At 54.1% G+C, this 13,100-nt stretch overlaps 5 protein-coding genes across 5 annotated transcripts; 3 read left to right on the top strand and 2 right to left on the bottom strand.

The window, feature by feature from the left end:
• Positions 1-615: 615 nt before the first annotated feature.
• On the bottom strand, positions 616-2,305 carry Z520_08103 (uncharacterized protein; the record flags this gene model as incomplete). The annotated part of the gene is made up of 2 exons (XM_016778600.1): positions 616-1,956; positions 2,006-2,305. 2 exons carry the CDS (start codon positions 2,303-2,305, stop codon positions 616-618), a joined length of 1,641 nt encoding a protein of 546 aa, XP_016630448.1.
• A 2,056-nt stretch (positions 2,306-4,361) lies between these two features.
• On the top strand, positions 4,362-5,502 carry Z520_08102 (uncharacterized protein; the record flags this gene model as incomplete). Its single annotated transcript, XM_016778599.1, has 4 exons — positions 4,362-4,463; positions 4,510-4,551; positions 4,676-5,228; positions 5,279-5,502. The coding sequence occupies 4 exons, from the start codon at positions 4,362-4,364 to the stop codon at positions 5,500-5,502; spliced, it is 921 nt and encodes a 306-aa protein (XP_016630447.1).
• A 1,302-nt stretch (positions 5,503-6,804) lies between these two features.
• Z520_08101 (uncharacterized protein) lies at positions 6,805-8,021 on the top strand (the record flags this gene model as incomplete). Its single annotated transcript, XM_016778598.1, has 2 exons — positions 6,805-7,322; positions 7,481-8,021. The coding sequence occupies 2 exons, from the start codon at positions 6,805-6,807 to the stop codon at positions 8,019-8,021; spliced, it is 1,059 nt and encodes a 352-aa protein (XP_016630446.1).
• A 558-nt stretch (positions 8,022-8,579) lies between these two features.
• On the bottom strand, positions 8,580-10,463 carry Z520_08100 (uncharacterized protein; the record flags this gene model as incomplete). The annotated part of the gene is made up of 1 exon (XM_016778597.1): positions 8,580-10,463. The coding sequence occupies one exon, from the start codon at positions 10,461-10,463 to the stop codon at positions 8,580-8,582; it is 1,884 nt and encodes a 627-aa protein (XP_016630445.1).
• Positions 10,464-11,189: 726 nt separating this feature from the next.
• Z520_08099 (uncharacterized protein) lies at positions 11,190-12,746 on the top strand (the record flags this gene model as incomplete). Its single annotated transcript, XM_016778596.1, has 1 exon — positions 11,190-12,746. The coding sequence occupies one exon, from the start codon at positions 11,190-11,192 to the stop codon at positions 12,744-12,746; it is 1,557 nt and encodes a 518-aa protein (XP_016630444.1).
• Positions 12,747-13,100: the final 354 nt, after the last annotated feature.

Genomic DNA, 13,100 nt, shown 5'->3' with positions numbered 1-13,100 from the left:
TTATGTGCCTTTGAGCAGACAATGGCCCGCACTTCCTGAAATTTGGAGGGGCTGGTGAGGCTACGTGTACAGTGCCAGTCAAGTGCCTGGAAGGTGCCTGTAACACTCTTATAGATACTATGATCTCAAGACTTGAGGCAAAAGCATTGACAGTGGTATCAATATCTTGAGGGTATCACTCAATGTTTTAAGTGCTGCATGATGGACACGATAGGCCCGGATCAGTGCTTGTTAGGCCGTCGAGGTGATGATACAGCGACGTGCTGAATCTGGACTCGTCGCTGCCCACGTGGGTTTTATCGCCAGGCACTTGTAGTGGCCAACAGGGACAAAGCTGACGTCAACATCAAGTCAAAATAGTAAAGCAAAGAGAGAGATATAGAGGACAAGCAGACGATTTCGACAACATGACCCTTTCAATTGATTTCCAATAGCCATCATGATACGTTTGGTCAATGATCCCTTTTCCACACCAGACTGGCTGCGAACAGTCATGCAGATCAAATGCACACATCCCATGCTCTTATGCGCTGCCCCCGAATTATGCCTCCGTAATTACACAACCATCCTCGTAGGGTCATTATGCTGGCTTCCATCCTAATTTTGTGAGCAGCTTCATCTGGACCAAGCTCCCTGGCTGAGCGAAAGCAACCCCTGAACGCAATCAAATTCTTCACCTTTGGCCGTCTCTTTGGTCGGGGATTCTCGATTACTAGGTCCTCCTTCGGGACGCTTGTGTGAGGAGTTAACATCTGGGAATGTCATCTGCTCATTTTCCTGCAGGACCGGTCGGGAACATGTGCTGGGCTGAGTTCTGCGCAAGGGATGCTCCGACATCCTGGTTCCAGGAGCCCAATTCTCTTTGTCCGAGTCTTCAGATGGTGACCTGACATGACCATGAAGAAGCTTCGGTTTGCCGCTCGATGGATCTTCCGATGAATCCAAGCCTTGCAGACGTCCCAGTGAAGATTTGGCGCGAGATAGCTTCGGCCTGTCTCCCTTCCCAGTCGCTCGCTGAGAATTGGTCTTCGACAAAGACGGGCTGAGAGCCTGCAGACGTGGCTTGAAACTGTTCGATCGAATGAGGTTGATGGCGCTGACAGCAGAACCCGCACTCTCCGCTTCAGCCTGGGTCGAAAGCGCATCTTTTGTCTTGCTGTCGCAATAAAACTCCCAAGTTCTGGCGTCGCGGGACCGACCAAATCCACCTCCAATGCTCTTGGGTCCTGCTCCTTGAACGCTGTCGCGGAAAACCTCCACTTCGTTCACAGCGCTCTTGCTCCGGACCAAGGACGCCTTTTGCCTGTTATGCATGGTTGGAGTTGAAGCACGTGGCTTTTCTGGTGATGGCGTGGGCTCATTGTTCGTCCGAACCTTGACAGCTCCATCCACAGTCATTGCTAGTCGTACGAAACTGGATGCTCTCAAGAGGGGGCCCTTGGAGATGACGGCCTCCCCAGTCTTTTCTTGTCTCTCTGGCCTGGGACAAGGAGGGTGTGCACCAGTCATCTCATCATGGTCTCTCTTTCTCGCGCTTCCATGCTCACTGCTAACATCCGTCCGTCCGTCACAAATTTCCGTCACTTTCTTTTGAGTTTCACTTGGAAGCGGCGCCTCGACTGTCAACACGTCCTTCTCGAAGCTGGATGGCGGTGTACTTCCTCCCACTGTTTCTTGTGAGCTATGCTTGAGGCTTGCATCGTCCTCTGGTATGGTTGGATTGAGAAGATCATGAATGCTTGAGCCTCTCGAGGTAGGTCGGTTGAAGGGCTCAATAGGCGCCAAAGATGAACTTGGATGGGACGAAGAAGCGGAAAGATCTTCGGGGCTGGGAGATGAGCTCATCTGAGGAGGAGCAGGGCTGGCATTACTGTTGCGGAGATGGGCCACGAGCTCATGCGGCTGCAACGGTTTGGACCGACGACGGTCATTCTGTCGACGGTTCTGAAACCAAATCTATGGACAGGTCAATTCACTTCGAGGAGATTGCAGAAGGCGGCCATACCTGAACTTCTTTCTCACCGAGGGCCACCCGACTGACTATCAGGGCTCTTTCGGCCTTGTCTGGTTTGGAATTTTGTTGATACGCGGCTTCGAGGACGGCACAGTCCTGAGGGCTACAGATGGTTAGAAATTGGTCGTTGGGCCAAAGAGCGTGGTTCAGGGCAATCAACCTTGTTCTTCTTCGCTTCGCTTTCACCGCTAGAGGTGCCCCGGAGGGAGAAATACTATGATGGTGGAGTTGGATGTCATACGGAGCATGCTGAGGCGCTGGCTCAGTCGTGTCGCCTGCATCCTGCCCCATGGTCGTGACCTGCAAAGCAGTAGAAAGCACAAAAGGACAGAGAGAGACAGGCTGAGTCGCGACAACAAAACAAGGTGTAAAGTGGTGGGTGTATTATTGCCCTCCGCGCCGCGGGTTGAAGGCGCGTCACGGCTTGCCAAGAGAATGAGATCAACTTGATCAATTGACCCACTGTTCACCCACTGGCACCCAAACTGGTATCACCGGCACTGCCCTCTTCGCCATCAGCCATCAACCATCAACCATCAACCATCAAAACCCTCATCCTGCTTCCTTTCTCTCTCAGAGCCATCGCATCAACGTCAACAATGCCAATGTGTGAGTGCTATCTCAAGGATTCGCGCCATGATCCCTCCCAGCATCGACGGCATGTCGCCTCGGCCCTCCACCACGAGATAAAACAGCTTTATTTCACACTTGATTCTGGCCCCTTCCTGCTATTCCTGCCCATCCTTCCCATGAGATAGCACCTCAAAACTTACAAAGCTTTGACTTTTATGCCATCCTCTCTATCTGTCAGCCCGCTCCCAGGAAGTGGCCCCATCTGTGGCGTCGTTCGAGGGATTATTAATGGGTTACCTCAGACTCGAACGAGGTGCAGCATCAACCAGCCCTATCGCGACGAAGACGCGAGAAAACGTGACCGTGCCGAGGTCGATCTCACTTCCTCTCATGGTTGTCGGCCTCAAAATATTCCGTTCGTACCGAGTGCCACCAAGCCTGCGCGACGGACGTACGGACGAGAGGGTTCTTATGCTCATCTTCAGCCGACATACCAGCCGTTTCAAGAGGAGAATTGCCTGCCAGTGTGCTGGTGATTGGGACGTTGATCTCGGCTGCTCCGCAAAGCAGTGATGGTCGATGACGACTTCTGCCGTCGGCCTCCAGACTGGATCGTTGAACTCGCTTGTATTATCTCTATTTTCCCTGGCGCCAAAGGCAAGTCGTACCGATCCCGAGATTCGAACGTTATTTTGCGGCCGACGGCCCTACTAAACGCGAGCTTCCAGTCCTTTGCGGAGGCTGCAAAATCCCACCCCAGCGGGTTGCGCTCACTGGTGCTCCCTCCCGTGGTATGAGGTCGCAGCAGGCAGCAAATTCCCTTGTTTCCATTAAGTCACTAAAGATTACGAGTCAGCAAGTCAGAATGACCGCACGGCTGAAGAGGGGCCTCGCGTTGCGAAATGGACCCAGTGGTCATTCCCACGGTGGGCCTGATAGGGCTGACAAACTTCCTCTGGCTTTGGGTCCAGAATACCACTAGCCTCTACCATTGTTGCACCGACCATTTCGTTCATTTCAAACCTTGATCAAAAGACAGAGCGTCGCGATTCAGTTGTGCAGAACCTCAAACCTCGGCTCGCTCGTCAGAATCACCTTGTGTGTAAAACCCACCAATCGCGGCAATACTTCTTGCAAAGATGCGAGAGGTGTTCATTCTACCAATGTCTTCCTCGACTGTCAATCTTCCACCGGGTGGATGCTTTTTCCCCTGCCTGTTTGAAATGCACTACATTATGGACTACGGTTTGATCTTCCTCCACCCATGGAAATGGCCAAAGTTCACTGGGAGCATCCACTCGCGCGTGACTGTCGGAACGGCTCATCCTTCGCAGACTTCCTTCGATGCCTGCTCCTCTGCCTAGTATGACTCTAAGGGTAGCCACCATCATTGGCAACGGGTGAATGAGAACTTCTGTCCTTGTCTGCCTTGTGTAGCGTCCTTCTCCCGTTCCCCCCGGATCTAGGCCTCATTGGTGGTCTATTCCTATTCTCTGGGTCCACCACATGGGCCTTAATACTCCTGCTTGACCCTATCCTCGCTGAGAGATCAACTTATATTCACCCGTCATCCACTGACATGTACACACTCAGCTAGGCAGTTTAGGCGTCATCCAACCGCATACATGCGCCTGCATAAATGCACAATCTCCTGATATCGTTGCGATTCTTTTGACTCACTGCAGGATAGCCAGCTTGCCACGATGCCGGTCTCTGGCAAATATATGTCCAAATGTTTGAACCCAGACAACATTCTCCCGGGCACACCGCAGCCATGATCAAAGTCGCAGTGGTCGGAACCAATGGGTTGGCGCAGTACATTGCCAACAGTATCGCGACACAGACATCCCATCAGTTTATCGTCCTGTCTCGAAGGGTATGTGCGTTGCCCCCTGTTTGTTGACGGTAACTGACGAACGAAGCCTAGTCCAGGTCTGACAGCGAGAGGGTGGCAGGTGCTTCAAGTAAGTCGTCGCCTCTTTCACCCACTTTGTATAGCATCGTGGGTGGAGGAAACCCATCTGAATATGCTCGCGCACAATCGCTGTCCAATCGGGAACTCCTCTCACTAACACGTTGATTGACCAGGTCGACTACTCCAACCCTGCGGACCTGAAATTCAAACTGGCCGGTGTCGACACTGTCATCTCTACCGTCAGCGGCAATGCCCAACTTGCTCTGATTGACGCCGCGGCGGCGGCCCACGTACGTCGCTTTGTCCCCTCTGAGTTTGGCGGACCGCCTTCTCTGCGGCCCCAGAACGATCTTCTTGACGACGGTCGCCGTGCAGCCATTCTTCGGCTTCACCAACATGAAGCTTCAGGCATGCGCTTCACCATCTTCACGTGCGGCGTCCTGTACGAGAGATTCGCCCCTGGGGGGATGGCAGCCTCACAAATCGGCCTGCGAAGTAACATCGGCCAGGAAGGGGACTATCTGATGGACTTCCGCCGAAGACGGGCACAGGTCCCCTACCTTAACAGCGCCGGACAGCCTGCGACAATTTGCATGACTTCGGCTGCTGATGTTGCGAGGTTCGTGGTCGCAGCCCTGGACTTGCCTTCCTGGCCAAGAGAATTCCGCTTGCGCGGTGAGCGACTGAGTGTTCGGGATGTGGTTGCCATAGCTGAGGAGATCCAAGGTAGGCAAGGACGCTGCTCCAAACACAAGGCGCGAACTGACAATTTGCAGGCCGGCCGTTCGAGGTGTCGGGCCATACAAGGAGTTCGTTGCAAGACGCATTGACGTACGCCCGAGCGGTAGGAGACCATGCGCGAGAGACTCGAGTTCATCATTTGATCACGACAGCCGAAGGTCGCTACGACTTTGTCAACACCAATCTCAACCAGCTGGTGGCAGTCCGACCAGAGAGCTTCCGTGACTGGCTTTTGCGTGTCTGGTCGTCGGCCATCTAGGACAAAAGGCAAGAGGGACAATTCCAACGAAAAGGATTCTTATCGAAGGATTCTCTGTCTCGTATACAATATGAGGCTTTGGCATACAGGAAGCTGTTGCGGCCACAATGGCCCGAATTGTCGAGGGCCAGTCGACAGACAAGAAACTCTTTCCACATTTGGACGCCAACACGGAATCACCGAGCCAATGCCGAAGTGTTGTGCCTGCCAATGTGCACATTACAAATGAAGCCCTCGAGCAACAGCATTTGGTTTCAGGCCCGATGTCTGTATCGAGCTCTGCATGCCGCAGTGGATGTGTCCCTCCTGTCCCACTGTTCCACTCAGGGGGACGATTCGCCGAGGCAATTGTGGTGGGATGACTTGAACGAACTCCACCTCTACGTCCTCCACACCAAACTACGCCCGTTACCTAGGTATCTTTGGACGACTTGGCCGTTCCTGCTCACTCCCATCTCCCATCTCCCATCTCAATCGAGCAACATTTGCATATGAAGTTTGCTTATCCAAGCCTCTGAGTAACGGGCGACGGTTAGTAACGGCTGGGGAGAGAAGCTCCTTTCCGGTTGTTAATGTTGTATGCAGCATGCAGTGTTATGGTCGACTTCCGAGATTCTATCAGTGTATTCTAGATACTCAGGGTTAATGATACAGTTTGCTTATGAAAGCCTGCCCAACAGCCGGGGAGAGACGCTTCTTTCCGGCTTGGGGTTGTATGCTGCCGGCAGTGTTGTTTGTCGACTTCTATCAGTCGTGTCAGTGTATTCTACCTGCCTCAGTAGGTACCTAGGTACTTTGGGTCAATGATATCATGAGATTGAACGTCATCCATTCCAATCGCCGCGGGCACCGCGGGTTTGACGTGGAAACATTAGTCACCTTAACACCTTGACTTCTGACTGTACATCCAGATACCTAAGTACTATCGACTGCAAATCCTCGAAGTTTGAACCTTATCCCCCCTTAGAGAATAAGTACGGGCCTTGTCCCCCCCGAATACCACTGTAATATGCCCAGAGTCTGAGATCGCGCTGACGCAGCAGAACCTGACAAGAGGACTGACTACATAACTACCGGAACAGCACTTCCCACCCAACCAAGGTGCAATAAATCAGAAAATTTTCACTATCCAAAAGACCAGGAGGCAGGATCTCGCTTGACAGAACGCAAACCTGACAAAGAGAAACTGTTAACTAACTCTCGAACAACTCTTCCATCCGACCCAAAAGTCCCAACAAAAACTGAGCAAAGAGATTTATTTATCGAAAGATCTCTCTCTCTCTCTCTCTCTCTCTGTCCACCATGAAAGCAGTCGTGACCAAGGACAAGGACGTGTACGTCGACCGGGCCCGCCCGCTCCCCAAACTCCGCGACGACTACATCCTGGTCAAGACCGTGGCCGTGGCGCTCAACCCGACGGACTGGAAGCACGCGGCGTTCGGGCTGGCCGCCGACGGCGGTCTCTTGGGCTGCGACTTCTCGGGCGTCGTCGAGGAGGTCGGCCCCAAAGTCACCAAGCACTACTCCAAGGGCGACCGGATCGCGGGCGTCGCTCACGGCGGCAACTACGTGCAGCCCGAGGACGGGGCTTTCGCCGAGTATGTGGTGGCCAAGGGCGACGTTCAGCTTAAGATCCCGGACAGCTTGGGCTTCGCCGAGGCGGCCACCATGCCCCTGGGTATCACGACGGTGATGCAGGGTCTGTATCAGAAGGCGTTGAAGTTGAACTGGCCGACCGACCCGGTCAAGGAGAAGACGTTTATTCTGATCTATGGCGGGAGTAGCGCGACGGGGGCGCTGGGTATTCAGTTTGCGAAATTGTGAGTTTTCTTTCCTTACCACTCTCCCCCTTCCTCTCCATCTCCCTGTTCCCATCCACAATGGCCATGACTCCGTTCAATGAGAAGCGCTCTTTCACCCAGAACGAACACTTTCCATTAACGCTTTCCCCCCCTCCCCTGGGGGGTTTTCTTTCTAGGTCCGGCTACACCGTAATCACGACATGCTCGCCCCGCAACTTCAGCTACGTGCAATCCCTCGGCGCCGCCCACGCCTTCGACTACAACGACGCCGCTTCGCCCTCCAAAATCCGCGACCTGACCTCCAACACGCTCAGACTGGCCTGGGACACGATCAGCGAAAAGGGCTCGCCGCAGTTCTGCGCCGACTCTCTCTCCACCGAGAGCGGCGGCGGCGGCGGCGGCTTGAAATACGGCTCCATCCTCGACGCCAAGTGCCCCCGCGACGACGTCGAGAGCACCAGGACGCTCATGTACACCATCTTCGGCGAGCCATTCAGCTTCGGCAAGACGCAAATCCCCGCCGTCCCCGAGGATTTCGAGTACACCAAGAAATTCCTGGCCATGGTCGAGGGGTTGTTGAAGGACGGGAAACTGAGGCCGCATAAGGAGAAGGTCGGTAAGGGTGGGCTCGAGGGCGTGATCAAGGGCATGGAGGATCAGAAGAATGGCAAGGTCAGTGGTGAGAAGTTGGTGTATTTGGTCGAGGAGACGCCATGACCCTATCAAAGGGGGGAGGAAAAGGGGGAGGCCTCTTCTTTAGCTTCAATTCTTTCTTTACCTTGAAGCTTCTAGAAGAGCTATCTAAAGGGGAAACAATAAAATATATAGGCAGGCCTCTCGTTGATGAAGGGATGACAAGCTGGGCCCAAAACCGGTCTTTTTTGAATCAAACCAAACTTGTTGGTGGACATGATGGTAGTTCTGGCTAATTCACACTTCCGTTCTCTCCTATAAAAGTAGCATCCCCACGCTCTGGTATAATACACATCAACGGGAAATACCAAGAATATCACGATGCAGTGATCTTGGATACGGTGCCACAGATGGGCGACATACTCTGCCTCACCAGGCTGCTGTTGTCTTTGACCTCTAAAAGCCCACGCCGTCCGCCCTTCTATGGTTCCCAAACCCCAACCAAATTGGCGCTCAATGCAAGCAATAGAGATAAGCCTCTCTAAATTCCGTAACAGTAACATCATCATGATGCCATCCCTAAAAATTAACCAAACGCTACCATGCAACTCAAACCATTCTATCAATCGAATTCCGCCGTTTCTACCTCATCCTCTCTTTCTCCTTCAAGGTCCGTCTCCGCACATCCTCCATCTCCGCGAGTATCACCTCATTGAAATCATCCGGGTTATCGAGATACAGATGATGTCCCGCATTGTTGATAATCACAACTTTGGCAGACCCGTGGTCCCGGTCCCTCTCCTCAGGCGAAGCAGTCCCCAAAGCGCGGGCTGTTTCGGCGTCAATCTTCTTCTTCGCAGCGTACCCTCCTGAGACGTCCATCCAGTCGTTTTCGCCGTACATCAACACGACCGGAATTCCTCTTTCTCGTGCCACATCTTGTGGGGCAGAAGATGGTGGAGAAGTGCCGTTTTGCGCAGCTGAAGAAGATCCCGGATACTGCTTCAGCTGGCCCTCTTCATTGACCTCGTGCGTGGACGTCGTCAGAGGTTGTCTCCCTACAGCTCCAATACGTCTGATCAACGGACTCCTCGCAAATGCTCCGGGTGCCAAGATATAGGCGAGCGCATACTCCCCGCTGCCTCTCAACCGGAATAGAGAGTAACTGTAATCATGCAATGCCAGGGCTTCCTCAGGAGGTAGATGGGAAAATCGCCGAGATGTCCACCCCGAGACGAGACGAGGGCCAAAAGGACCGGACCACCGAACAAAGCTGAACGGCGAGATATTTGCATCCCAGAGGTAGGTGAGCCATCTTGGCAGAGGGCGACGTGGGGGAGTCGAGGTCTCTTCGGAAGACGAATTTTCTGCTGACGAGGTATCTTTCGCCGGGAGGCGGTTGGCGTTGGGCTTCTGCTTCAACTGAGCTTCCTTTGCTGCCTGCTTCTGGCGATTGAATAATTTGTTGTTGTCGGTGGTTGTTTCGGTTTCTTGATCCTGGGTGACTTCATTCTGCATCGTCGAGTCTGGTGGAGGGGGCATGGCTGCGTGTGTGGCATAAGGGTCCTCTGGTATTCCCACTGGGCTGGCCAAAATCAATTTGTTTAATCTGCCAGGGTATTTCAACGCATAACACACGGCCATGTATCCACCCATGCTGTGCCCCATCAGCGTCATCTTGTCAATTTTCTTCTTCACTCGCCACTCTTCCAGCGAGTCAATGAACCAATCCTCCGCCTCGGTTATCTGTGCCTCCCTCGTCTTGGATTTTAATCTGAATGGCGGTCTCGAGCTGCGGCCCATGCCGAGCATATCCAAGGCGTAGAGTTGCCAACCCGGTGCGCGGGAGAGGGGTTCAAAGTTCTTGTAGAAGAAACCTAGACCTGCCCCGTAGCCGTGCAGAATGACCAGGTTGTGCTCCGGATCACCTTCCTCAGGGACATTGCGCACCACGGAGAATTCGTTTAGTGCGCGGTTTTTCCCAGAGAGGGGAACGAGGCGAGAGTGCCACGTTCGAGGACCGTAGGGATCTGTGATTGTATTTGTCGAGGTGGTGGCTTCTGGGGAGGCGGTCTTGTCTATGTTGACGGTGGAATTGTTCTGTGAGGGTGGCGCGGAGCCTGTCTTTGCGTGGGTGGGAGGTTGCTGCAAATGTGGGACGAAGGAGAGCACACGGTGTTCGGCTTGAGCGGCGGGCAGAGCAGTCCACCACTGCGAGAAGCCCTGTTTGTAAGACAGAGGGAAAAGGCCGTCGATGCGAGATCTTCTGGGGTTCTCAGCTTTGGCGCGTTGGGAGGCGAGGGTGCTCTGCTGTGGGCGAGCCTGCACCTCACTGTCTGAGTCGGCCGCCGAGGCAGTGGTGGACATGACAGGCGGATGGTGGGAGGTGGGAGGCAGATTGAGGTCTTCCGGGTCGGTTGAGAGAGGGGCGGATGTAGTAGAGGATTGGAATCGACGAGGGTAGATGATGGGGGATCGGGGGGCTGCCTCTAGGAGTGGGAGTGCTGAGGGGAGAGTTCGTCTCATATACGAGACACTCAGCAGGTGGTGAATCTATTTCAAGGTGAGTGGAAGTCTGACATTGGAAGCAGGTGTCGTGCAGATTAGGCAGAAACAATAGTGCACAGTGACAGTGACAGTGAAAGCGAAATGAGCGTAATGGACCCCCAGAGGCAGCGATAGATCCGGTATGCAGGAAGTACGCAGTCAAGCAGATTTCTTCGCATTTCCCCATCCGATGCCTCAATACCGACATCATCTAAGGTAATTACTCGCCATGTCATACTAGATCAGCCACTCGGATGTCGATTCAGCCGTTGATGGCCCAGTCTCACTAGTCATTCGCTCCCACCCAGTGCCACTACATGCAAGCCGGAGTTAACAACAGCCTCATCGGAGTGCTTCGTCCGGTCTCGTGCAGACCCCTTGTGGTGCTTGTCATACAGATTGCTCCTGTGATTGTTTGCCGATACGAGCGAAGCAACTCGACGGAGCACGAGTAACTCGTCGTGCGTTAATTTCGCTGCCTGGCGCTCGTCATCTGCAGGAACCATCGAGACCATCTGCTGCCATCATGCGCGCTCCCTGACCCCGAATCAGCCTTTCCGACTTAGCCTCGTCATTCCCCTCCTACCCGCTCAAGCACATTGCGCCCGCCAGTGCACAAGATCAATGGCCTAGAGCCTCAATGGCACTGCAGTAACCCACGCCCGACAATCTTTTCCTCGTCCCTCCACTGCGGTCCCCTCCAAGATGGCCTCCCCCGAAACTCGCCTCAACCAAATAGTCAAAGGCGCCCCTACAACGGATATCCGACCACTGCCCTCTGCTCCCCTCCATTCCCTTGGGAAACAGTCCGAACAACCCACCCTCGATCCTCTCCTGGCTACCTTGCCTTCCTCCCCTCCGCAGATCTACTTGAACCTCCTGATTCTTGAATCGTCCCTGCGCGCACAGTACCTGCACCTCGTCTCCCGCCGCCGGCTGAACACTTTCTTCCTGCTGTTGCTGGCTGTCTGGAACTGCTTGTTCTTCTACGCCCTCTTCCTGCGTCCTCGAGAAGATGGCATCGGCCTGGGTGGATCTGTGTACTGGGTGGTCGAAACGTCAGAGAAACTTGCATTGATGGGCGGAGTTGTCACGGTTCTTCTCGTTTGGGGCACGGGTCAATGGGAAAGAGGCATCCGCTGGCCGAGAAAATGGTTGGGAACGACAAACAGAGGTCTGAGGGGTTTCAACCTGCGCGTGGTGAGAATCCGGGGAAAGTTTTGGCGGGAGATGCTCGGCCACCTCTCCTTCTTACTCCCCTTTGGTCTCTGGCGCGAAGCGGGAGGCTCAGATTGGCACCTTGTCGAGCACGAAAACGGGCTAGTGGTCGAAGAAGATCTCGCAGAGGGAGGCGACGCTATCATGCTTCTCTTGCTCCCCAAGTCCTTCTCCCCCGAATTCCGAGAGAACTGGGAAGAATATCGCACAGAGTATTGGGAAAAGGAGAACGAACGGAGGGCAGCTCTCCGAAAGAAACTAAATGTTCTCAGGAGAGCAAAGGCGAAGGAAGCGGGAGGCTGGAAATGGTGGACGGGAGCTTGGCGACTCCAGTCGTCCAGACATCATGGCCAGAGACGGCATCATGACCTGGAGAAACATCCTCACTTGCAACACACCCAGGGAACCGGCTCACACCGCGCAAGTCTGTCAGAAAGGGACGCCATGGGTCATGCTCGAGCATTGAGTGGGACAGCTGGCAAGAGAAGGAGCGTCAACCTCGACTCGGACTCCACGCACAGCCGGAGCAGACAATCGTCGCGCTCTTCCACCCCACATCTCGAGTTTGATGTGGCCACTGAACGGCCCCTCTCAGAGAGGATGAGGCGAGGAAGCTCTGTTAGTAGCACAGCCAGCGTCCGAAGGAAACCGCCCAGGGACGGCGGCCGCAGAGACAGAGATGGGAATCGAGAACGCGGACTCGGTGATATCACGCCACTGGGGACGCCGCTGTTGAGCCCCTTGACAAGCGCCAGTGGGGAAGACGACCGGGAAGAAAGGAAGCGGAGAAGGAAGGAGAAGGAAGCCGCTCGCAAACAGAAGGAAGAGACCAGCACAAAAGAGGAAGACTCGCACCAGAAGAGGAAGAGCAGAATCAAGCAGGAACCTGCCGCCGCGGTCAAACACGAGATCAAGGCCGAGAACGGCGGCAATGGGAACGGCCAAGGCTACGAAGCAGCGGGAGAAAGCAGTGTTCCCACCACGCCGAAGACCGAGGAAGGGTTTTCTCTCGACATGGTGGCCGAGGCGAATTCCAAGACCTAGGCTGGGCCAGATGTGGACGTGCCTTGATGCTCTAGCCACCTGCAGGTAGGTAGGTATACCTCGTATGTATGGCGACGAGAATTTCAACTTGGTGTAACAACTCGCCGAGTAACGGGCTCGGCAGAGAAATAAAGAATCTTAGATCGTGTCGTCTGAAATGAAATGACACACCGGATTCAGCGCTCTATGGTGGGAAGTCACAGCACAGAAGTGCCACACAAGGTTGATTGTGCTGCCATCTATGGACCTCGTAGTCGGTGCCAAACGAGTAGTAACACTACGAGTTTCCCCTAGTATAACCACTGAGGTATCACTGATGTATAACGATGGTCGCAACGCAGAAAGCCGTCTCCG

Source organism: Fonsecaea multimorphosa, assembly GCF_000836435.1.
Source record: "Fonsecaea multimorphosa CBS 102226 unplaced genomic scaffold supercont1.17, whole genome shotgun sequence".
In the NCBI taxonomy this organism is placed as follows: Eukaryota; Fungi; Ascomycota; class Eurotiomycetes; order Chaetothyriales; family Herpotrichiellaceae; genus Fonsecaea; species Fonsecaea multimorphosa.
The sequence above is the reverse complement of the archived record's forward strand: the minus strand, read 5'-3'. Positions and strand labels throughout refer to the sequence as shown.